Source organism: Zeus faber, assembly GCF_960531495.2.
Source record: "Zeus faber genome assembly, chromosome: 19".
NCBI lineage: Eukaryota > Metazoa > Chordata > Actinopteri > Zeiformes > Zeidae > Zeus > Zeus faber.
The window spans coordinates 17,746,859-17,770,988 of record NC_137206.1 but is presented as its reverse complement, the minus strand read 5'-3'; the positions used below and the strand labels follow the sequence as shown (position 1 = coordinate 17,770,988).

Sequence of the window (24,130 nt, the reverse complement as noted above, 5' to 3'; positions counted from 1 at the left end):
TATGAGGGAGCTCTTTTCCGCGAGCAAAGCTTCATGAGAATCCGAACTGAACCATTGACACGCTCTGCACTCAGTCAGAGGAAGACAATGGGACCAGGGAAAAAATATATATATTAAATCGTATTTGAAATAATGTGTTAAATGACTCAGGGTTCAGAGGCAATAACGCACGAACCGTGAGCCGCTGATGGGATAATTATCTATACTGGACAGAAAGTGTTCAAACGATTTTATAAAAAAATGTATTGATCCTGTTAGTACTCCCACTTGTTAATACATATGTAATTCCAAATAGAATTAAGGGCTTTTCTTCAGGATTGTACACAGATTCCATCTTGTCAACTCCCGTATGTGAATCGTGACTGCTTATCGAGAATAACTACGAAACCCTGGAGGGGTTTTTGTGTCTTCTTTTCCTTCTTGTTTGTTATTTCTTTTTATTTATGTCATTGTACCTCTTTCATTGACTGTTTCATTTTATACCAAATTTGATATACTTGTAAATACCATCATCATCCAGCATATAGACAGGTAATGGGCAAATTCCTTCACTCATTCACAAAATATCTATCTATCTATCTATCTATCTATCTATCTATCTATCTATCTATCTATCTATCTATCTATCTATCTATCTATGATGTGTGAAGTATGTAGACATTTATATCAAGTAAAAGTACCAATACCCTTACATAAGCCAGAGACACTCTGTTACTCAGTCGCAGAGCCCTGAAGCCCCGCCCCCCCCCCCGGCTCGCTGTTTATTGAAAGTTTATTAATACTAGTACATGTCCGATCAAAATTTGAGACTTTCTACGACATTTCATCTTGAGCAAGAACGTGAAGCCTGCTTGATCTGCCGACCCTTTTGGCAGCCAGTCTTTGTGACTCAGTCGCAGAGCCCTAAAGCTCCGCCCCACTGCTGCACAGAGCTGAGCATTCAGGCAATGTTGCGTGCCCAAATTGCACCAAATTTGACATGATGGTCCCTGGGTCCTCAGCAATACACTCGCCAAGTGTGAAGTCGATCAGGTGACCGGTTGTAGAGATAATCGAGGGACATGCACACTGACAGACGGACATACCGCCAGACATCAATTCCTTCCTTTATAGTTTACTAGTACATGCCCGTTCAAAATGTAAGACTTTGTAAGACATTTTTATGGCACAGGTTAACAAAATGTCAATGATTCAGTCCTGTGTTCCACAATGGAACACGAAACTGCCGGTTAAAATCATACACCGGGGAAAAACACTCTTTGTGACTCAGTCGCCGAGCTCTGAAGCCTTGCCCCCCCCGCTGGCTTGCCACTAGCGATTCAAGATAATGATTCAAGAGTTTCATTGAAAGTTTCTTAATATTACATGTGTCACGTGTCCAAATTGCACCATATTAAACACTGCATGTCCTTGGGTCTCCAGCAATACACCCGCCAAGTGTGAAGTAGATCGGATGAACGGTTGTCGAAATAATACAGACAGACAGACAGAGATTCCTTCCTTTATCGTTTATTTTATAGTTGGTTAGATGATCGAAAGGAGACCTCCAAGCTTCATAAGACTCAGTGGCTCAGAGAGGTAATCCACACTAGTAGGCCTTCAGGGTTCAAGAACTGATGTCTAGATGAACGCCACTAATTTTGTGATTGACATCATGATTCAGACACTACTGCTTGGAGAGCAGATGGAGAGCATTTTGTCCGAAAGATAACATATCATGGGAATCATTACGTTTAACTGTTATGGGAACAACGACGCCAACAATAAAGTTACAATAATAGGTTTTAAAACTTCTGCTGCGCACAGCTTTCTCTCTGAAAACTCCCTGATTGTTCCTTATCAGCGTCATCGTTCCCGGAGGTGCGCAAAGTCCCCCCGGGACCAACTGCAGCGGGATTTGTTGTTGTTGTGATAAGGCTACCAGGGCAGAGAGGAGGAGTTGAACGGTTGTGCAGTTACAACACCATCACGCCACCAGGTCACCTTCACGCTCAGCCCTGTTCTCCAGGCACTTTTAAACATACCCTCGGAGTGCTACCTTTCAGCTAGCTCACCATTGAACCCTGGAATCGCAGCTCATTTCTTTGTGCAACTGAGACAGAGTGAGTTTGGTCGGTCTCCTGCAATGATTTGATTAAAGGCACAGGACTTGGATGGAAAAGCCAAACTTGAACCTGCGACGGCAGCGCTGGATTTGAACCATTGTGCCACTGGGTCTCCTTCATGCTCATACCTGGTCTCCGGGCGCCTTCTAACGTGCCCCCAGGGTGCCACCTTAGAAGCCCTCAAACCCTGAAGCCCTGCTAGAGCGGCTTACGTCTTTGAGCCACTGAGTCTTATAAGGTGTGGTCTACTCCTCCAAGGAACAGCACTTAGATGGACTTTGGGCACTTTTAAACACGCCCTTTCCACCACTGCTATCCCAAACCCATTTTGGTTATTGTGTCCCATGTGTTTTTCGGGTCTCGATATGGAGGGATCTATTTCATCATAGGAATTATGGGTAATTATATACAGGATCAATTACAATATTTCATAATGTCTGATTTAAAACAAATCCCCCGTACTGATGATATATATTGTAATTTATAAGATGAGGTTTATAATCCGTGTAGTGCCGTGTAACATGTTTATTGTTACTTTTATTCAACTGGTTGATCTTTCTGAAATGAATTCAGGTGACATACTTCATTTGGTCTGCTGCGTTGTAGGCATGGACTAAAATAAAATACAATTCTGTGAGTCGCAAGCCCCGTCGCAAGCCTGTGTATTCCGTTCACGTGAAGAGCCGAGCTTTTCATCACTAAGGTCCACACACTACAATGCGTGTCTCCTCGCCTCCACCCACCGTGTCCGTGTCCGCACTCTACATTCTAAGGGTCTTTTCCCCCCTGATTCCAGTTATTAGGAAACTTATGGGATGTGAGTGACGCACAGCGCCGATCGCTGGAGTGACAAAGGAAATGTGTTTCTATGAAAAAGAATACAATAAAATCCACCCTAACTATATGGAAAGACCACCAGTTCTCCCACTACAAGGAAATATACAAAAAATACATAATAAGAATTATAATTAAGGTATGATTCAAATTGATACCAATTTGAAAGTTATTATTATTATTATTATTATTATTATTATTATTATTATTATTATACATTCTCATGTTTCATTACTATGGTACAGTACCCAGAGAACTAAGTGTTTCGTCTGTCATGGATCCAGAAACTAAACTAAAAAGAGAAAACGCTGCTTTGATCATGTGAATTACATTTTGTTTTATCTTTCAGTGAATTTTACATTATTAATGATTTTAATCACCCACAGCTCACATTTTACCAGACTGACGATCCGTTTTGACCTCAGCTGCAGGGATAACGGATGGTCGTTCGTAAACATCGAATTATTACACAATACACTGATCTGTGACTTGTAACCTTTCCAAAACACGATTTTTGGCATTTATTCAATATTGGCTTTCCTTAAAAAAAACCATTTCAATTAAAAAAAAAAAAACTTCCCCCCCCATCTCCGTTCGTTATCCGACATTTATTTATTTTTTTTACAACGAAGTCGTTTATTCACAAACACATTGACAAGCATGCATGTAAAAATAGGTGAGAAGGAGAAGAGGAGGCCGTGGTGTTGACTCTCTGACAGACCACTTCACATGACAGATGTTGAGTTATTCACACATGCATTTAGTGCAAATGTTTTAACTGAAAGTGCACACCTCAAGCATGACGGGCCCACAACACCCGGGACGTGTATAGATCTGCACAAGGCGGAGCAGCATCGCGTATGCTCTCTCGAAATTAACAACAACAACCAAATAGTCACAACATATATTAATTTACATCGTCTTCCTATCGTCCTAAGAATAGGACTGTGTTCCAAATGTAACTCGTGCCCCGTCTCCTGGGTATGCAGCATGAACTCATGCAAACAATAAAATAAATCGTCCCATACAATTAGCTTCTTTTATTTTTTAACTAAGCTGTGGACGACGACGGGCCTTGGCTTTCGGACTCTGTCCGGTTTGAACTGTTCAGGAATTGTCCGCTTGCTCCGACGTACAGTCGGGATCGCATGGGCCACTTCTGGAAGGGAAAAAGATTGAAGCTGGTTAAGGCCTCGTCTGTCGGAAACTACCTTTACACCTAAATTAAGGCTGTGAACGCTGCTCTGCGCCTTTTAAATCCAGTTGCCAGAACCGCTTGATTTAGTATTTCTAAGTCGACTTAAATTCTTATATAATATTAAATATTCAAAGTAAGGCATTGTGCTGAAGAATAAAATCATTTTAGTTAAACGCAATGCTTTATTTGTAATGGATGTAGCAGGTATATTCGTACCAACAAGGACATACCGTAATAAGACTATTAATGCTAATAACAATTTGTATTATTATTTTTGTTATTATTAATAATAATAATAATAAGAAGAAGAAGAAGAAAAAGAAGAACAACAATAATAATCATCATCATATGATATCATATTTGTACATTTCCCCGGTGTGGGACTAATAAAGGTTTATCTTATCTTATAATCATCACAATGATAATGTCAGCGTCATATATTAATAATTCGAGTGATACTAATATGAATAATAATTAAAACAATAACGCCGATACATCTAATATTAATAATCATAATAATCATAATAATTGTTTTGTTATAATCATTATTGTGATAATAATCACAAAGCTAATAATAATAGTAGTAATAATAATAACATAATAAAATAATAATAATTATACTTTTTTTGGGGGCACTCCACTTGTAAATAATAATAAACAGTTTGTTTATTATTATTATAACTATTATAATTATTATTGGTATTATTATTATTCCAGCAGGGCTTCACACTTACTTTCACGGGGTGCAGGTATCCTTCACCCGTCAGGGAGTGTAAAGCCTCCGTGTGTTTGGTGCTTTTCTCTCCCTCTTCCGCGCCTTCGTCCTGCAGTGTTCGGGTCAAATGAGCAATGTACGTGGTGGCCAGTATCAGCACGTCCAGCTTGGAGAGCTTGGTGTCCGGCGGCACGGACGGCAGAGTCCTCTGGAGCTCCAGGAAGGCGTGTCGCAGGGTCTGCACCCGGCTCCTCTCCCGGGCCGCGTTGGCCGCTGCCGGGCGTCCCCTCCCGCCGAGCCCCCCGGCCTGGAGCCCCCCGGCCTGGAGCCCCCTGGAGCGCTGCGCCTCCCTGCGACCGCCGTCGGGGCTGGAGCTGGGACTGGACGAGGGGCTTTCGTCCATAACGGTCACTGGGGCGGCGGTGCTGCTACTTCCCACTCGTTTGCTCGTTTGTCTTCCAGTTCCATCCATTGAGAGCGATTACAAACCTACAGGATTTAACATGACAGTGGTTATAACGGAGTTGCTTTGTTTTGTGTTCAATTAGCCTGTGTGACTTAACATTAAGGCGGCAGCTCTTGTATGGTGTCCATTCAACTTTAATAAACTCAATTTGTTTCCTAAAATCTGTCTTCGTTGGTCCACACACCCAGGCCCATTTCCGAGTGGAGCGCGTCCTCGTTCCCAGAAAGGGCTTTGCCTCAATTTACAATGAAATCCGAACGTGTTGGACAAACAGGGACCACCCCCCCCCCCCCCCCCCCCAAGCACCGAAAACACCCCGACGTAGACCACCAACACACGCTCACCTCTAGAGTTCAACCAGGCGGGCTTTCCCGAGAAGCGACATCCAGGCTCCTCGTCGGTGTCTGCGATGGGATGTTCTGCTGCGGACCCGGTGGCTCCCGAGTCGGGAGGATCTTTATAACGAGGCGCGCCCCGGGGTGCGTGGCACGCAGCGCGCTCACCTGTGTGCGTGGGAGTCCCAGGGGCCTCGGGACTTATCGGCCTCGCCGGGGAGGGGGTGGGGGGGGGGAAGGGAGGGGGGGGTGGTCAGACGAGCGTTCGGCTCCGGGGGGTAATTCATCAAAAGCGCCCGAAATCTCCCTGGCAAAGTGGGAGAGGGCGCGCGTCGCCTCCCTCCTACAACCTGGTTCTGTCCGAGCAGAGAGGGGAGAGTGGAGGCTGGACTTTCTGCGTGGGAAGAGCCCACTCCCAATTGGCTGCGAACCTGACCCTGATATTTTCCCTTTCATAAGCCTGTCAAGGGGTGCAAAATTAAGGGTCCGCGACAAAGTCCGCATATTGAGAAACGGAATTTTAGTCTCTCGAAATGCTATTTGCAAATCGCAATAGAGCATGAAGACACCGGGACAGATGTAAGTCGATACGCAAAACGTTTGACTAATTGCCAGGGTGTCTCGAAGTGCGAGCTCACTGGAACAGCTAATAAATAAAGTCCGAATCTGCAATCAACAGGCAGGCACGGAGGAAATTCTTGTGAGTCCTTTAATTAATCACTCTGATTTCTAGGATGTCGGCAAATTAATGAAAGGAATTATTCATAACATTTTATCCCCCCCCACTATTCTCAATAAACATTGTTTTTCTAAGGATGAAGTAACAGTATTGCTGCAGGCCACTCATTATGAGGCTGAGGAAAAGAAGGTTAAGTAAGCTCGCTTCCCTAATTACCCCACATCTTTAAGGGGTTACACACCCCCCCCCCATCCAAACGTTCAGTCACCATCATGTCAATAAATACTCTCCTGCATTCCTCAACTTTTTTTGTCTGCGTCCACAAAAATGTCTGCAGAATGTGCCACGCAAAATGAGGGCACATTTCATCACAATTGAATGATTTATGCAATGACAACAAACACAATTTCTACGGTTGTACCTGTGTCTCACGGCGCAATCAATTACACATGCGCCGGGGAGAAATATTAATTATTCCGTCCGATGCATTTTGCCAAAATTAGACAGTTGTGAAAACAGTGTTGAAGGAAATACAATTTATTCCACAAACAAGCAGAGCCATTTGTAGACTCAGAACCAAGATGAAACTTTTAAGAAGGAAAGCACAACTGTTGGTAGAAGTACAAGGAAAGAAAGGCACAGTCCAATCCTTTTATATTTTTAATCAAAAACACATCACACAAAAACAAATGTTCTTCCTCTGCATGTAAACGTTTGCCATGCTTTATGAGTGCAACATCAAACACATCTTGGTAAATGTAGACAAAAAAACAAAACATTTCATTTTCAGAAGCCGCAGGGAAGAAAAAAATCCACACAAAACTGGACACGAAAAATGAAACGGAGGGGTCAATGTTATTTACGATTCAGAGGAGCCTGAAGCTGTGATCGTGGCTTCTCTGCGTCCACGCAGGGTCATGTGTGTGGGTAAGGCTCCTACACCCCCTCCAGCCTGGTGCTGGGGGGGATGTGCTGGGGGTTGAGGGGTCCTGGCTGGGGGTGTTGTGTGTGTATGTGTTGTGTGTGTATATACTGTGTGTGTATATATGTTTTAAGTGGACTTGCATGTCCCTCTATGAGTTCTGAAGCTATGCGGTAACAGCCGGGGAGGGCTAATCCGGCACTCGTCCTACAAGATCACAGAAAAAAGATAATTTTTTTGAACCGTGAGCTTATCACACATAAATACTCTTTGTATCGGGACTCAGATTACCAGTAAAGAATAGTAAATCTAAATACAATGCACGAAGGTAAACATTATCTTTCCAAGATCCATGAGAAAACCATCATATAATAAAAAATCAAGTAAATAAGTAAAGAGTATTGAAATGACTTCCGCATCTGCCAAACAAAGAATAAAAAAAAGTAGAATAAGATCCGAAAAATTCGACATGAGCAAGAGTGACTTTGTGATCAAATCATTATTTCAAGCCTCGCACTATCAATCCCTTTTCGGTATTTCTTTGTTTAGAGACAAATAAAGAAAAATCGCAAGGATTTAGCCTGTTAACTCAATTTCAGTCTATTAACTGCAAATACCAAATGTAACATTTTGTGAATATTTCCTTCTTTAGCGACATGACTACATGAGTGTAGAGGAGTCCGAATTTTACCTCCGTGCTTCACTGTCCGTCACCAAGGGGCATGAAAGGGATCCGGGCTGCAGTGGGATGCAAGTCAGCTGGAATATAAACAGAGGAAAAGCAGAACACACACACATGCACACACATACATACACACACACACGCACGCACGCACGCACGCACGCACGCACCCGCGCATGCACATACGCATGCGAGCACACACACACACACGCACGCACACACACACGCGTGCGGGCGCACACACACACATACACACACACACACACACACACACACACACAAAGTTGAAACCCACCGTGCGCGATGGAGACAGGATATAAATGGCAGAAGACGAATGCGTTGGCAAATTAAATTGCGATTAGAAACGTTAACAACGTGCCACATAATTCAAATAACACTCGCGGTGGTAACTTACATTAACGGTACATTAGCGGTTTCCACATTTCACATGAAATCACAAATAATACGTGAAAAAGGTTACGGAGTTATTCTGCGGCCGCCTCGCAACTCACATTAAAGGCGCGGTGTGCAGAATTTACGGAACGGGCTTGGCAGAAATTTAAGAAGGATGGTTGTGTTTTCGTAACTTAGGATGAGCTGTTTTTATCTACGTAGGGAGGCGGGAGCGCTTCACGGAGGCCGCCATGTTGCACCGCCATGGAGGGGTTGCGCTCTGGAACCTCACCGCTAGATGCCACTAAATTCTACACACTGCACCTTTAGGACAATTCTGCAATTACCGATGACTATTTACGCGATTACATGTACTGAGGTCAACTTCTGAGCGGATTTTTAAAACGACATACATCTTTCCTTGAATATATTTATTACAATAAATAATGCACTTTTTCTGTGTTTTTACTTCGGTCTAATCTCTCTTTCCACCTCCCTTGATCAGGGTGGAGCTTTTTTCCACATCTCTTGATTTTCAGGCACAAGGTCACATGTTGCCCTGATATTTAAACGGTAAAGATATTGGGATACTCAAACAGATTTGACTCAAATTTAACACAACTGTCGTTATGACCCAACACTTGCTTTATTTTGATGAAATTAACATATGGAGAAGTATTACCGATTCTGGGTTAATATCGTCACAAAGTAGGAGTGCCATTATTGAGTAAAAACTTTCAGTCCTTTTTTTTCCCGGGAGACCACACAAAAACGCAGAAAATAATTGTTTTGGAGTTGTTTTGGGGAAATTGATGTCAATTCAAAATACCCAAAAAGCAACAGAAGCAAAAAAACCCAAAACAAGTTACTTATAAATGTGCTGGAGATGTCCTTCCTGGTCACGACCTGCTCGTCCTTCAGTTTCTTCCTGGCCTCCTTTGATGCTTTCCAGTTGAGGAGAAATTGTCTGGATAGTTCACTTATATCCTTTCCGTCAAGGACCTCTAAAAAAAAAATGGCCAAAATAAAACTGTTTTCAACAGAAAGTGTGAGTAAAACTTTCCGTCCGTCTAACTCCAATGCAATACAATATATGAGGTTTTATTGCCTGAATTCTGAAGTCATGCGCTCAGGTGAAAATAAACATGATACTTCACCCAGTCGGCTGCACACAGTGATCAGACGATCCCTGTATTTGGGTTTTTGACAAACAGGATTTCCACTCAGGTCCATTCTCCGCAGCTGAGGCCAGAGGCTGCAGACGCCCTCCAGCTCCTGACAAACACACACGGGGAGAGATGTCAAATGATATTCCCCGAGTCAGTGTTGTTTCCTGCGACGGGGGGGGGAAAGGAGCTACTTTCAACCCGACACAGTGAGTTTGTCGTCCGGCAGATTAGATAACGGTTCATACCAAACGCTGGACGTCTGGAAGGGAAGGTTTGAGTACGAAAAAAACGCATAAACAACATCGGTCAGCTTTAATAAACAGTGTCGCCGGTGTCGCGTCCCCGAGGGGGGGGGGGGGGGGGGCGGCCCCCGGCTCCTCCAGCCACTTGTACGCAAGTTGTATGTTTATCCACCGGCGCATTAATCCAAAGCCTGGAAATATGAACACTCTGCGGACACGCTCTGATTGTTCATTGCCTTCCTGTCTTGGCCAAAAGCGCTTCCACTTTTCCAGCTCGCGCCGCAATCAGTTCAGCGGGGACCCCCCGAGCCCCCCGCGCCTTCAGGCTTTGATAAATGATCGTGTCGGGGGCCGTCACTCAGAACCGGCCTTGCCGAGGAAGGGCCCAGCGCCAAATTGCCCCCCACGTGGGGGCGGGCGCGGAGTGGACGCGCGTCGGATGGGGGGGGGGGGCTCAGCGGTGTCTCCGGGGCCGGATTAATGATAGTGCAGCTCTGAACCTGCATTTGACCAGACCCCCACTCCCCCACCCCCCCTCTTGCTAACGGGCCTTTAAAGACGCTCCCCCATTTGTCACCAGGATGACTGCCTGTCATAATCTATTCAGAAAAAATCCATAATGTTTCCTCTGGATTTTGGCCAAACGGCGCCCACGGAGGGATTGATCCTCTGGGCCGCTGTCTTTGCGCGATCAATAGTGTCAGTCGGGTTGTATAAATTATAGAAGATATCTTTTTTTTTGGGGGGTGGGGGGGGGTGAAAACGAGAGGGCAATTACCTGAGCACTTAGCACCACCTTGCAGTATTTATTGTTACACCAATGTTGTTATTACACTAATCTCTGTCGCAATGTAGCTGAATGTTATTCTCCCTTGTAAGTCGCTTGGGATAAAAGCGTCTGCTAAATGACTAAATGTAAATGTAAATGAGCAAAAGCTTCTCGGGAAGAGGGGGGGGGGGGGAGGAAGCGGACGACACAGCGACCGCTTAACGGCGTCGAGAAAAGCCTCCCGAGACGTAAACCGAAAAACGGCCACGTGTTTTTTTCGGACGTCGAGCCGTTCGGCTGAAACATCCATTAAAGGGGGAAACGAGGACAAAAAACAAACAAAAAAAAAAAAACCCCAAAAAAACCCCACGACGCCTTCAATCGGCCCGAGAGCACGGCGGGGTCGTTTCTCGAGGTCGGGCGCGGTGAGCGGGGCCCATATCTCCGCCCCGCGCGAGTCTTCTCCGCTTCCTGGTGGGTTGGGGTATCAAATGCCGGCTCCGAGGCGGGGAAGGGAAGGCGGCCTTCCCAAGGAGAGGGAGCGGGGGAGGGGGGGTGGCGGACTCGTGCTTGTTTGAAGCTGTCAGCGAGGGGGGGGTCTCGGGGGACGGGCCTGCTGATTTGTTGAATAATTTTGAGCGAGTCGCGGAGGACGGGGGGGTCCTGCGGCGGGGATTTGCAGGATTTGGTTTGTTTAGCGCCGGGCTCCCCGCGTCATTTCACACAACATCCAGATTAATGCTTAACAAACCCCGCTCGGATGATAAAAGACGCGCAGGGTTGAGGTGATGTAATCCCGTTTTGTCCCCCCCCTTACAATTCCCCTTCTCCACCACTTCTACACGGTCAAAAGGAAAAACATTCCACGAGTGCACTGCCAGCGAATGGCCGGTGTGGATGTGATTTTTTTTTTAGCGACTTACCTCCAAATCGTGCAACTTATTGTCGGCGGCGGAAACGTGCCTCAGCTCCCTCAGCATCGTCAGCGCCCGGATACCGTCGATGTTGTTGTTGCTGACGTTCAGGACGCACAGAGATTCCTGCGAGAATTGTTTCGTTTGGTCATTATGGTCTGCGACCATCATCTCCACGCCACAGGAAAAGGGTAAAAACACGTTGACTCGAGACGTGGCCCACGACACAAGAGGCCAGTGCTCCTTGGGCGGCTGCGTCGCATGCGAGTTGGGTACGAAAGGCAAATCGTTTCTTTGAAAGCGATCTATGCAGAAAACATGGTCTAATCATGACTCTCTGATGAATGAGTTCACAGATCATTTGCTGAAATATTATTTCAATGTGTGTGCAAAGAAAAAAAACTTCCATTTGTATATATGAAGTATTACAGTTCTTGCAAAATATAGACCCTTACTATTAAAACTATTATGACTATTAAGTCATGATTGTTATAGGTATATACAGATGTTACATGTATATATATATATATATATATATATATATATATATATATATATATATATATAGGGGGAGTATAGTGTGTATAGGGGGTGCTGGAGGAAGATGCTGTAATTGCAGTGCTTTTGTGTGAAAATTCATACATACACTTAATTTCTTTAGATTTTACCTTTTCTCATAAATAAATGAATATATATATATATATAGAGAGAGAGAGAGAGAGAGAAAGAAAGAGCGAGAGAGAGAGAGCGAAAGAGAGAGAGCGAGAGAGATATGTACTGTATCTATATAGAGATACTGTATCGAGATATAGATATATAGGTACAGATATACAGTATACGATGTTTAAAAATAGAAGACTGCACATACAGTTACACTGTACGTCTGCCGTGCTGGCGTATTTCCAAATCAGATTTTAGATACGGCTGTTGCTGAATATGCATTTTGGTTTGAAGTTCTATAACGGCACATTTATAAAAAGCTGGAACTCTTTACATTTGCACAGCAATTTCTCTAATTATCCAAATAAACAAGAATTTGAAGACCTTTGGCTTGTTTATCCACGGCCGGGGCAGTAAACGCAGCAAACAGACGAGACCAAACTGATTTGTCAAGAGCGGCGAGAGAGAGAGAGCCACAGAGCTCTCTTTGACATCATCAAACCCGGCACAATATGGCTTTTTACATGATCACCGGGCCCTGGGAGAGCTGGGATCCTTTTACACTGGATGCGATATCACACCGTAGCAGAAACCCCACACGTCCATGTAACACCCTGTTTTAAAGGGAGAAAAGTGGGGACGCCCCGTCACCCGGGTCTCGATTGTTTTCAAGATACTTGCAAAAAGATAGTGATTCCAGTACAATATGTGTGAAATTATTTGCCTTGGCCGTTACGCGATGAATTTCTCGCCCCACATGGGTCTCTAGCGCTTGTGTGGTTCTTACAGAGAGGGCGACCAGGGTCCTGGGGTCCAGGAGCAGCTTCTCCCCGGGCAACAGCTTCTGGTTCTCCAGGTGAAGCTCCGTGAGCTGGCTGAGCTCTTCCAGGCCGTCCACCACCGTGATGCTGTTTCCACCCAGATACCTCACACGCGCACACGCAGGCGCGCACACACGCACGCACGCACGCACGCACACACACACACACACACACACACACACACACACGCGTAAAGCTCTGCGTGATCCTCTCAGCACACGGGAAGAGATTGCATGGGCCGATGAGCTTGAATACTCACAGTTTGGAGAGCTTTTGCAGATTGGAGAGGTTCTCTATTTGGGTGATGTTGTTGTTCTGCATGTACAGGTGAGTGAGGTTGGAGGCGGAGTTCAGGTTGGACATGTGTGTGATCTGGTTGTCGTAGAGGTAGAGGACTGTCAGGTTTCTGCACATGGAGAGATCATCCTGGGAATAAACAAAACAAAAAGTCCACACACACACACACACACACAAACACACACACGGGTGTGTGAACGCCCCAGCACAAAAGAGAATCCAAATAAAGTGTCAACGCGCTACTTACAATGTCCTCAATGTTCTTGTCGGAAAAGTTGAGATGTGTGAGTCTCTTGAGGTACTGCGAGAGGGAAGGTCTCCGTTTGAGGTGGTTGCTGGATTTAGCGATCAGCTCCACGGTCAGACGCACCATGGTGGAATCCTTTTCAGCGCCGGCCAAGCGCTCAGCGCGGAGTAATGACTGGGGCAGTCTGTCTGCGGGAGCAGAAAGGGACACGTGTGAGCTCAACGCACAGGGGGAGAAGGGAAAACAAATGTTGTTGTCCGCGTCGTCCGCAGCTACGGGAGGGGCCGTGGAAATGATCGGAGCACCGTGGCAATGATCTATCGTCAAAGTAGGCGAAAAAATGATGTTGAAATGATCTTAGAACGACGCTCTGAAATGGCCTTGAATGAATGGTTTGTCAGGTCGAGAGCAGGGGATAATTGATGAAAAGCTGTTAAGGCTCTATTTGGGGGTGGGGGCAAAGGTTGTGTGACCGTTCAATTTGTGGTAATTACGGCAGCCTGTTCCCCCTTACACACCGAGGGAAAGCCCCAATCTCAACACCCCCAGGGACTTGTTTATTAGCTTGACCTGACGTTGAGACGTCAAAATGTGCATCTCGTTGTATTGTTTGTCTTCCGCTTTTATTTCTAAGCGTCGCACCCACCGCTTCCGGGAGGAGCTGGAGAGAAAGCGGCGGCAGGTCTTTTCCTCCACTCGGTCTCAGGGCATCCGAAGGAGGTTGACTCGGTCAACAAAGTAAGAGTTCTGCTGTTCGAGTAGTACAGTTTGGATTAGAGGTTAGATACTTCATTCATCCCCGGAGGGAGGTTGTCACAGCAGCTCGTGTCAGAGCAAATAGGGCGATCACTATAACATAGTAAAGTAGAAAATAAATGGCCCTATACAAACAAAATAAAGGGTTCAGGGTCCATCGGTGTCAAAGAAACCAGACCAAATTAATTATTAAATAATTTTAAACGCCTTTTCGTCATGCAGCTTATAGTTTCATCAATTCTTCTGTCAAAACACTGGGTTGGCAAAACCCTGAATTGGACGTTTCAACCTGCGCCAGTGATGTTTAACCAGCTAGTTAAGGGAGGTCAAAACAAATGATTTGATTTCCTGGCCGGTGTCAAAATATTGTTGTTTTTTTTGCTTCTTTTCGTTGTTGCCAGTTTTAAAACACGCCTACCACTCCGAGACGTTCCTTGAGGAAAGTAAACGCTCGACGTGTCCTTCTCGAGACTCGCACCAGCGCCCATCGCCGCTCGGCCGCTTTGTTTGTTTGTGACGCTTAGGTTTCTATAGCGACCCCCGCAAACCGGAAGTCGCGGGTCCTACACCGTCAGCTGACGACGATGGGGTTCTGTTAATGATAAGTCAAAATATATTAATACAGCAAAAAAGATAGAGGAAAAAAACGATAGGTAGATCTGAAATGTATTATTATTGTTTTTTTGACACTGATTAAGAAAATCAATTAATTAAATAAATAAATAACAATTATATTTGCATTTTCAGACGCACACACGTTTCCTTCAGTGACGGGATCTTCGTCATAATAAAGACCTCGGGACGTGGTTGGCATGACGACAGGGTAGAATAAGGATCATAGAGCAGTGGCTCATTCGATATAAAAACATAAATAATAACAACAATAATAATAATAAATAAGGTCGTTATCAACCTCTGAAATGAGATTGTTAAAATAAAACAAATACATACAATGCGTTACAGAATTAAGGCGCTCTAATTGTAGAGGTCCTGACAACTAAAATCATTTACATTGGAACAGTCCGTATTCTCATGTTCTTCTCTGTCCTTTTTTTGTTTGTTTGCAAGGTCACATGGTCACTGTAGAAGGGAAGGAAAGTAGAATGTAGGGTCTGGGACTCCCCCTCCTAAACTCTCTTGCCAGGGGTTCTTAATTCCAGGGCTCTGGATGCTGGTTGGGCTGATTCTTCTGAGAGACCAAGTAAACACAATGCCTCTCAACTTTAGTGGGATCATTAGTTCAACAAGGCTCATCGGTTGGAGATTAACAGCATATGCCTTTTATAAAGGCCAAGAGTGATTTGAATTTATACAGAGATTTTTCATTGCAGTATGTGGAAATATATTAAATAAATATGTAAACTTGGATTATATAAGTAAATGCTCTGTAAAATAAGGCGTATGACAAATGAATGTTTGACTTGCAATAATTTGACCAGATTCAAATTTACACAAGTTTTTGGTTTTTTTTCCTCCTGCCCCACATCTAGTCAAGCATACAAATGTCCATCTGGTGATAATCATAACATTAACATGTCCAACGAGTTCAATATGTTTCACTGACGCTTGAAAGTGGAAGTCAAAGCGCTAGGTGAAAAATTGTTACAACAAACGCATAGTCTGAATAGTTTTCAATTACCCCGACCGTCATCCACATAATACATTTAAATACCTGGCAAAAAAAAATACGAGCGATTGAGTAGACCATTGAATCAACGATGGTGAAATTTAAGATAATCAAATTTTCGCTTGCCAAACCACAGCGTTCTACACTTGACCTTTTCTCTGACAAGGCTTAAATAACGGTAAAAGAAAATCATTATAGGAATCTGTGCCAAAGCCCATGTACGTGAGAAAAAGCAGACGCCGCCCCATCTCGCCGGGCCTCCCTGCTCGGCAATACATGACATCAAAAATATACATATCTCCATTACAATACCAGCAGGGGGAAAAACAAAAAAAAAAAAGACATGGCACCTAGCTGGGCCAGAGCGGCTGCAGACTAGCGGAGTGTCTGCTTGGACGGAGAGCAGACCCGCCGGCTGAATGGACTCCAGTGTGCTGGGCTCCTGTTTCTGTGCTGCATCACTGCCGCCTCGTTGTGGGCTGGGGACTCTGCCGGGCCGCTCGCCGCACAGAGCCACGGTGCCGGGAGACGCCACCCACCCACCGACCCACACACACACACACACTCATACGGCAGACAGTGTTTACCTTTTAGGCTATGCAGTGTCGAGGGTTGGTTGTTCCATTATGTAATGATGCTGTGACAGGATACATTTTGGACGACTGACCTCATGGTGATCGGACAGTTTGGGATGCAAGGGAGTACGAGTCGGAGCTCTCTGTGTATGGGAATATCTCAATTGTATCAGTAGGAATTAATAATTAAAATGAAAGAAGCTCATCTTCCGCTCCATCTTGAATATAACCAAATTGATACGGCACCATTTTGTTTAATAATCACAAAATCTCAGTTTGAGCTTTTTAAATCATTTAATTTTTTTTTTCCATGTGTCTGAAACCAAACACCCTTAAAAGATAAGAGGAGAAAAATCAATAGAAAAACCCTCCTGAAGGAAAGATAGATTCTGCGAAACACATGGGTTCTACATGCACGAGTAAACATTGCAAGGAGAAAACGAAAGGGCCCGGTCGCGCCGGTTTAGGTGCCAGACGTGTTGATTTGATTGAAGAGTTTGTCTTTGATGACTTGAGACATAAGACCATGTATCGCCTCTATGGTTGTCTTGCAGCTAGAAAAAAACGAGAGTTAATAGAACAGTTGAATCCAAAAATCGGAACTCGACAGAAAAACTCAGATCAGAACATTTTAATCATCAATCAGGAGACTTCTACAAGTAAAACACTGCAAGGGTGTTTGTATAATAGTATTATTAAATTCAAATGTGTTCCAAATCACATGAAAGGAAAATAATGTAAACGTAATGTGTTAACATTGTACAAATAATAAATATATATATAAAAAACATAAAATTTAAAAAAATAACTTAAAATAACTTACTTAATCAATCATGCATTAATCATTCAAAATAATTCAAACTAGCTGTTTAATATAGTACAGATATGTTCAGTCCCATCTTCACATTTAGAATTTTGAAATTTGAACCAAAAGAAATATAAAATCAATCACACCTCAAAAATGTAAGTTACAGAAAGCGATTTTAAATAGTGCAATTTTCTGTAATTAATTGAAAAATGTAACTGATCATAAACTCAATATGAGGGAATTGCAATGTTTATGAGACAAAACCGAGAAATCATTCTATTTACCTATAACATAGTCCATTAACAGTTTGTCTATTAACAGCCCTAATGAGCCAGTTGATATTCAAACACAAGTCAGAACATCAACAGACATTTTGGGTCAAGGTCAAATTCTGAAGTTGTAATCATCCATTACTTTCCTGACAGGCTGTATAATGAGGCATGAGCCACACGTGAAGAGGAATTTCATTTCAACACTGGATTTAAACACCCGGAATTTATAACAACAATCCCAAATATTTAAAAAAAAGTAATATTACTAACAACAATAATAACAATAATAATAATTATAATAATACCTGTCTCGAGTGGCCTTGGCCAGCTTGTCCTCGGACTTCCTGTCGTGCGTGTCCAGGCCGAGCATGAAGCTGCCGCGGCCGAGCTGTGCCTCCGACTGCTCCAGCTTCTCGGACAGGTCGAACACCTGGCCGGTGGTGTAGTCCGAGTTCTGCACGCACAAAGACACACCAACACAGACATAAAAACTAAACTCACGCATGATTTCACAACAAAGGGGAAATAGCGCTGTCGCAATTTTCGACGCGCCGAGCCTAAATATTGTGCGGGGGTCGCGCTGAAAAGCAGCAGTTTGCTTAAGGCGCGGCTGTGTTTTCAGTGGGAAAGGTAATTAAGACACAATGACACCGCGCCCCCCCCCGAGTGCAGCGACAGTGCAGCAACAGACAAAGCCTCTGGCCGCTGAAGCCCCCCGTTCCTGACATGTAGTCAATCCATCTCCATCCGGGGGCGCCGGGAGCCCAGTGTTTGAATAAGCCCCCACGCCTGCTTGGACTGTTTGGTTTAGCACGGCACGGTGCCACCGCGTCCCACAAAGGGGATTTTCTGCGTTTGGAAGGATCCTGCATCTGTATCCACCGGGTTCGGGGAAAAAAACTCTCTAAAAGTCTCTTATCGCCACAACGTTTATGATGTGCAGGAGAGATATACGCAACCTGGGATGCTGGAAAACAAAGCAAAAGCAAGCAGAGCAACAAAGTGGAATATTCCAGACGGACAGGCCGTCACATGTCAAAAAAAAGCAAATAAGAAAAAATACATTGTGATTTTGAAATAGTCTACTCACCGTCAGTAGACTGGAAGAACTTAAGGTATTGACCCAATATTTATTCCAAAGGAGCTCTAGCAGCTTTCTGTCGAGGGACGACTTGAAGTAAGTCACCTCCAAGGCATAATACCTAATAAAACACAAAGGAAAATTAAACAGGTACAGAAATATAACAAACACATTCAGATATACTGCTTTAGCTGCACAGTATACACCGATCAGCCACAACATTAAAACCACCTCCTAAATATTGTTTAGGTCACTCTTGTGCCGCCAAAGCAGCTCTGACCCGCCTAACAATGTTTAGGTAGGCGGTAAGGTGTCAAAGTAACATCCACATGAATGACGGGACCCAACGCTTCCCCAGCAGAACATTTCCCAGTGCATCACACTGCCAGCTTGCCTTCGTTCCCCACAGCTGTGCCATCTCTTCCCCAGGTAAACGACGCACATGCACTCGGCCATCCTCAAAAACGTGATTCATCAGAGCAGGCCACCTTCTTCCATCGCTCCATGGTCCAGTTCTGACGCTTCTGACGCCATTGGAGGTGCTTTCGTCGATGGACAGGGGTCAGCGTGGACACTCTAAGTGGTCTGCGGCTACACAGCCTCATACGCATCAAGCTGTGATGCACCGTGTGTTCTGACACCTTTCTATCACAGCAGCATTAACTTTTTTTTTAGCAGTTTGTGCTACAGTAGCTCTTCTGTGGGGTCGGACCAGACGGGCTAGACTTCGCTCCCCACGCGCATCAGTGAGCCTTGGGCGCCCATGACCCTGTCACGGGTTCACCGGTTGTCCTTCCTTGGACCATTTTTGGTAGGTACTAACCACTGCATACCGGGAACACCGCACAGGACCTGCCGTTTTGGAGATGCTCTGACCCAGCCGTCTAGCCATCACAATTTGACCCTTGTCAAAGTCGCTCGGATCCTTACGCTTCCAGCACATCAACTTCAAGAACTGACTGTTCACTTGCTGCCGAATATATCCCACCCCTTGACAGATGCCATCGGAATGAGATGATCAATGTTATCCACTTCACCTGTCAGTGGTTTTACTGTTGTGGCTGATCGGATTGTCTGTTTTAGAACATCTGACGGGATGATTTGTTCCGGTTGGCCAACACCTACTGTTTACAGTGCACGCCAAAGTCTTCTATCTTGTTCAAGGGGATTGTCTGGTACTCGGAGGGTCCTTCATCCGGCGGCTTGTAACCCTGAAGCCAACCCCCAAAAAAGAAATGACAGCATATAAAAAAAAAAAAAAAAAAAAAAAAAAAAAAAAAAGACATCAGGATATAGACAAGATAATTCTAACAATTTTCAGCACATTTTCACATTTAAGACGAGGCATTTACTGATTTCTAGTTTAAAGTGAAACTAATAAAAGTATGAGGTAAAAATCCCTGAACAACAAAACATCAACAAAAAAACAACACAATGACACTCAAAACATATAGGCCAAGGGGAAAAAAAAAACAAAAAAACATTTGTACTTAAATATAATCTCAGTATACCTTCGGGTAGGTTCTAAAGGCGCCGAGGTTGACTTTTCCTGCAGAGATGGTGCGAGTGGGGTCGATCTGGGGGGAGAAGGATACAGTAGAGGAGGGTGGTGGAGAGGTGGTCAGGGGTCAGAGGAGCCCCCAGAGACCACTGTGAACCTCGGGCCACCAGGAGCCTACTGTGGCTGCCAGTGTGCTGGAAATACACACTTAATTTTAGGATGCCCATGGCATTTAAGCCCTGGAAAAGCCAATGAAGTGTAAACAGCATATATAGTTACAAAAGCAAAATATTTGACTGCACTTCGTGGAAGCCAACAAGCCATACATCAACAATTTTCGCAGGGGGGTGGGGAAGCCTGACGCCGATTACTCCCTTCTCACTTACTAGAGCGTGAACTCGGGACGGCCCAGACTTGGAAGGAAACACACTTTTTTTTTTATCTCGAATAGAATCTTAGAAGAGTGCAAATACACCAATGGGACTGCCAACGGCAAAACTTTGAAACCCATTACCAGCTCCCTGATCTTACCACGACAGCGACGAAGGGCTCCTGGAACTGCTGGTTGAGCATCTGAGTGCTGACATCGATGCCCGAGAGCCAGCAGCCATAGCCTGGGTGGCTGTGGTACCAGCCGATAGCGTTCTCTAGCCGACCGACCTGATCAATGACATTGTTGAAGGCTATTGATTAATATACACAGCCGATACTCCTTTGGGATGCAGTAGAATATAATAGCTGACAGCGGATGCGTAACCATCGGTCTGATGTGTGGTCATGTGGACCACAGCGAGTATACTGGATACAGCGCCGGGTATCTTTTTCTTTTTACGGCATCAATACATCAATATTGAAATATTATGCGTATTAAAAAACAAATTTCAATACCTAATAAGTACTTTTTGTCTTAAGTGGAAAGAGAAAAATCCAAGGTTTGTAAAGTCAGTAAGTGTGTCTTTCTAAGTTCTTTGTAACGAGACTTTTTGAGGTTTTTTTTTTAACAGAAATACAGATATGAAGAGAATTGAGATCAAAAGTGATAGAAAACAAACTGGTATCAAAGCCAAGGTGTTTGCAACGTTATCACAAAGTGTCGCTCGCCAGCTCACCTGTTTGGCGTTTTCAATATAGGCAGCCATGTACTCGTACGCCGCGGCCTGGGCGTTGACGCGGGTCTCGGTGCCCTCCACGGGCAGAGCGAAGCTGTCCATGATGATCATGGTCTCACCGTCCACCTTCCCCAGCATCAGACCCATCACTTCCAGGTTGCCCCCGGACCTGGCGTGCATCACCATCTTCAGCAGAGCCAAAGCCGAGATCTTGCAGTACTTGAAATAGTGGTGGCTGTCGATCAAACGGGGCAGATGTAGCTCACGCCTTTTTCGGAAGGTTTCTGAGGCCGACGTCTCCACTGACACAGTGTCATGAATGTCACAGCATTATACCGAAATATCGTTTATGTTGGATGTGAGTCGCATATCAAACCTGCCGCCTAACATGCGGTGGGGCTTCTAAATCCCACTTGAAAACATCATGTAACCTCCCCGTGTCTCCTAGCTCCTACTCTGTGTCCTGGGTCCTAGGCCGTCTCATACGTTGCCTCCTAGAGTGTCTCCAAGCAGAGATGTCTTAACTCCTAGATTGTCTCCTCAACAGTATCCTAGCTCCTATATTGTCTTTTAGAGTGTCCCCTCGATCCTAGACTGTCGCCTACGTGGTCGCCTAGCCACTAGATTGCCTCCTAGCTCCTAGACTGCTCCTAGATTGTCTCCTGGCTCCTAGAACGCCTCCTAGCGTGTCTCCTAGTTCCTGGATTGTCTCATAGAGTGCCCCTTACTCCCAGAGTGTCTCCTAGCTCCTAGATTGCAACACACAGCGTCTCCTGGCTCCTAGATTGCCTCCTTGCTCCTAGATTGTCTCCCAGAGTCCCCCTAGCTCCTAGACTGCTCCAAGAGTGTCTCCTAGCTTCTAAATTGCATCCTAGAGTGTCCCCTGGCTCCTAGCTTGCATCCCAGACGGTCTCCCATCTCCTAGATTGTCTCCCAGAGTCCCCCTAGCTCCTAGACTGCTCCAAGAGTGTCTCCTAGCTTCTAAATTGCATCCTAGAGTGTCCCCCGGCTCCTAGCTTGCATCCCAGACGGTCTCCCATCTCCTAGTTTGTCTCCCATAGTCCCCCTAGCTCCTAGACTGCTCCAAGAGTGTCTCCTAGCTTCTAAATTGCATCCTAGAGTGTCCCCTGGCTCCTAGCTTGCATCCCAGACGGTCTCCCATCTCCTAGTTTGTCTCCCACAGTCCCCCTAGCTCCTAGACTGCTCAAAGAGTGTCTCCTAGCTCCTAGATTGCAACATACAGAGTCTCCTGGCTCCTAGATTGCCTCCTTGCTCTTAGATTGTCTCCCAGAGTCCCCCTAGCTCCAATAGTGTCTCCTAGCTTCTAAATTGCATCCTAGAGTGTCCCCTGGCTCCTAGCTTGCACCCCAGACGGTCTCCCGTCTCCTAGATTGTCTCGTAGGGTGACCCTGGCTCCTAGACTGCTCCTCGAGTGTCTCCTAGCCCCTAGATTGCATCCTAGTGTGTCTCCTAGGTCTTAAGAATCTCCGAGAATGTAACCTAGCTCCGCCTAGCTCCGCGCACGCGCGCACACACACACACACACACACACACACACACACACACACACACACACACACTCTCTCTCGCTCCCTCTCTTACAGTAGGATACTCACTCCTTAGTCCACGGCTTCGCAGCGAGGATTTCCTGCTGTTGCTTCTTGTCGTATTTGTAAATCTCGTCGATGCTCTGGACCTCCTGCATGCTGTTGGAGAGCTCCCACGTTTTCTGAGCCACACCGCCCGCCGCCATGACTGGACAATAAGCACCGCTGAGATGGAAATGTCGGGACGGGATCCCCCCGGTGTTATGGGTCTGAGGTCAAAACGTTCAGTATCTCGCATAGATTCGGTAGCATAACAACAGCGGCTAACAGGCACTGGTCGAGGAAGCCATGACAGTGGTCGACACCAACGCAAGAAGGGGTTGTACCCTATGACGATCGAAACACCAATTGCGACGCGATTCCCTCCAATAAAGTCCCATCTTTGTCATTGTCGACTCTGAACCACGGATCAAATACAGCCAACCGACAAAAAACAAAAAAAAAAAAAACCGATTGATTGCATAGTAATATTTTATTAGAAATTCGTCAACCCCTTCGCACAATTCGGAGTGGTTTAACCCGAGGGAGGACGACGCGGAGCTACACTGCCATCTAGTGGACGCACTAGGAAAACAAGACGAAAGAAAACGAACTCGGTTTATAAGAGTGTACTTTGCGCGTTGGTAGCAGCGTCAGCGAAACAGAACAATAAATTCGGTTTCGTTGACGTCACAATAAAACAATCACGTAATCCCAACAATATCGGCGACTTGTGTTTCGGTTAATGTACCTTAGCGCGGACAGGTCAATCTAATGCACGCTCTTATTTGTGAGTGGCGACGCGAGGCTCGCGAACGAGTCGTTCGCGGCGAACGAACGTTTGAAATGATTCGCGCTTCGGGAGTGAATCTTCGACCCACAAACCGGAATCAGTCACCGAGGACTCCGTTGGAGGCCAGGGCGAACCGTTCCCCGGGCGCCCTCCCTCCTTCGCCGGTCCGTCGAACCGACCGAATATCTTTTTCTCGGTGACTCATGAAGAGTCGAGTCTCCAAAAAAAAAAAAAAAAAAAAATTGCTCGATCTGCGTTTCGGGTCCGGCGTCCCGGTTGCCCATAGCAACAAGACGACGCTTTGCCCCCAGCCTGGTTGTAATTGACATGAGTTAATGATACACTGAGCGATGTAACCGAAAGCATGAGTACCGTTCATTTCGCTGTTGCTGTGGATATTTTACGATCTTGTAGGTGTGCCCTGCGTGATAAAGATGGACACCTTTCAGAGGATCAGAACAAATACAAGCATCTGTCATTGACTAAATAAACGACGAAGGTAACATGCACATTGGCCTCTGTGCTATAATTTATCTTTAATTCTTATACATTTTTTTAAAATATAATAATAAAT

General features: G+C 45.1%; 3 protein-coding genes across 3 annotated transcripts; all 3 read right to left on the bottom strand.

Annotated features, from left to right (window-relative positions):
- Positions 1-3,990: 3,990 nt before the first annotated feature.
- Positions 3,991-5,324, bottom strand: tcf24 (transcription factor 24; the record flags this gene model as incomplete). Its single annotated transcript, XM_080020400.1, has 2 exons — positions 3,991-4,098; positions 4,872-5,324. The coding sequence occupies 2 exons, from the start codon at positions 5,322-5,324 to the stop codon at positions 3,991-3,993; spliced, it is 561 nt and encodes a 186-aa protein (XP_079876526.1).
- Positions 5,325-7,444: 2,120 nt separating this feature from the next.
- ppp1r42 (protein phosphatase 1, regulatory subunit 42) lies at positions 7,445-13,574 on the bottom strand (the record flags this gene model as incomplete). The annotated part of the gene is made up of 7 exons (XM_080020399.1): positions 7,445-7,461; positions 9,199-9,333; positions 9,487-9,604; positions 11,433-11,549; positions 12,871-13,009; positions 13,164-13,330; positions 13,449-13,574. The coding sequence occupies 7 exons, from the start codon at positions 13,572-13,574 to the stop codon at positions 7,445-7,447; spliced, it is 819 nt and encodes a 272-aa protein (XP_079876525.1).
- A 3,107-nt stretch (positions 13,575-16,681) lies between these two features.
- cops5 (COP9 signalosome subunit 5) lies at positions 16,682-23,066 on the bottom strand. The gene is made up of 8 exons (XM_080020203.1): positions 22,794-23,066; positions 21,178-21,412; positions 20,600-20,728; positions 20,079-20,144; positions 19,693-19,778; positions 18,577-18,688; positions 17,792-17,940; positions 16,682-16,960 (listed from the first exon to the last, which is right to left on the bottom strand). The coding sequence occupies exons 1-8, from the start codon at positions 22,928-22,930 to the stop codon at positions 16,870-16,872; spliced, it is 1,005 nt and encodes a 334-aa protein (XP_079876329.1). The 5' UTR covers positions 22,931-23,066; the 3' UTR covers positions 16,682-16,869.
- Between the last annotated feature and the right edge of the window lie 1,064 nt (positions 23,067-24,130).

What these genes read in the sequence shown, in the direction of transcription:
- cops5 (XM_080020203.1), bottom strand. Translation starts at nt 22,930, where the DNA reads ATGGCGGCGGGCGGTGTGGCTCAGAAAACGTGGGAGCTCTCCAACAGC. An exon ending in GCGAAGCCGTGGACTAAGGA is followed by an intron (nt 21,413 to 22,793) that starts GTGAGTATCCTA and finishes TTTGATCGACAG; the next exon opens with CCACCACTATTTCAAGTACT. An exon ending in GCCAAGGCCACTCGAGACAG is followed by an intron (nt 16,961 to 17,791) that starts GTATTATTATAA and finishes GTTTTTTTCTAG; the next exon opens with CTGCAAGACAACCATAGAGG.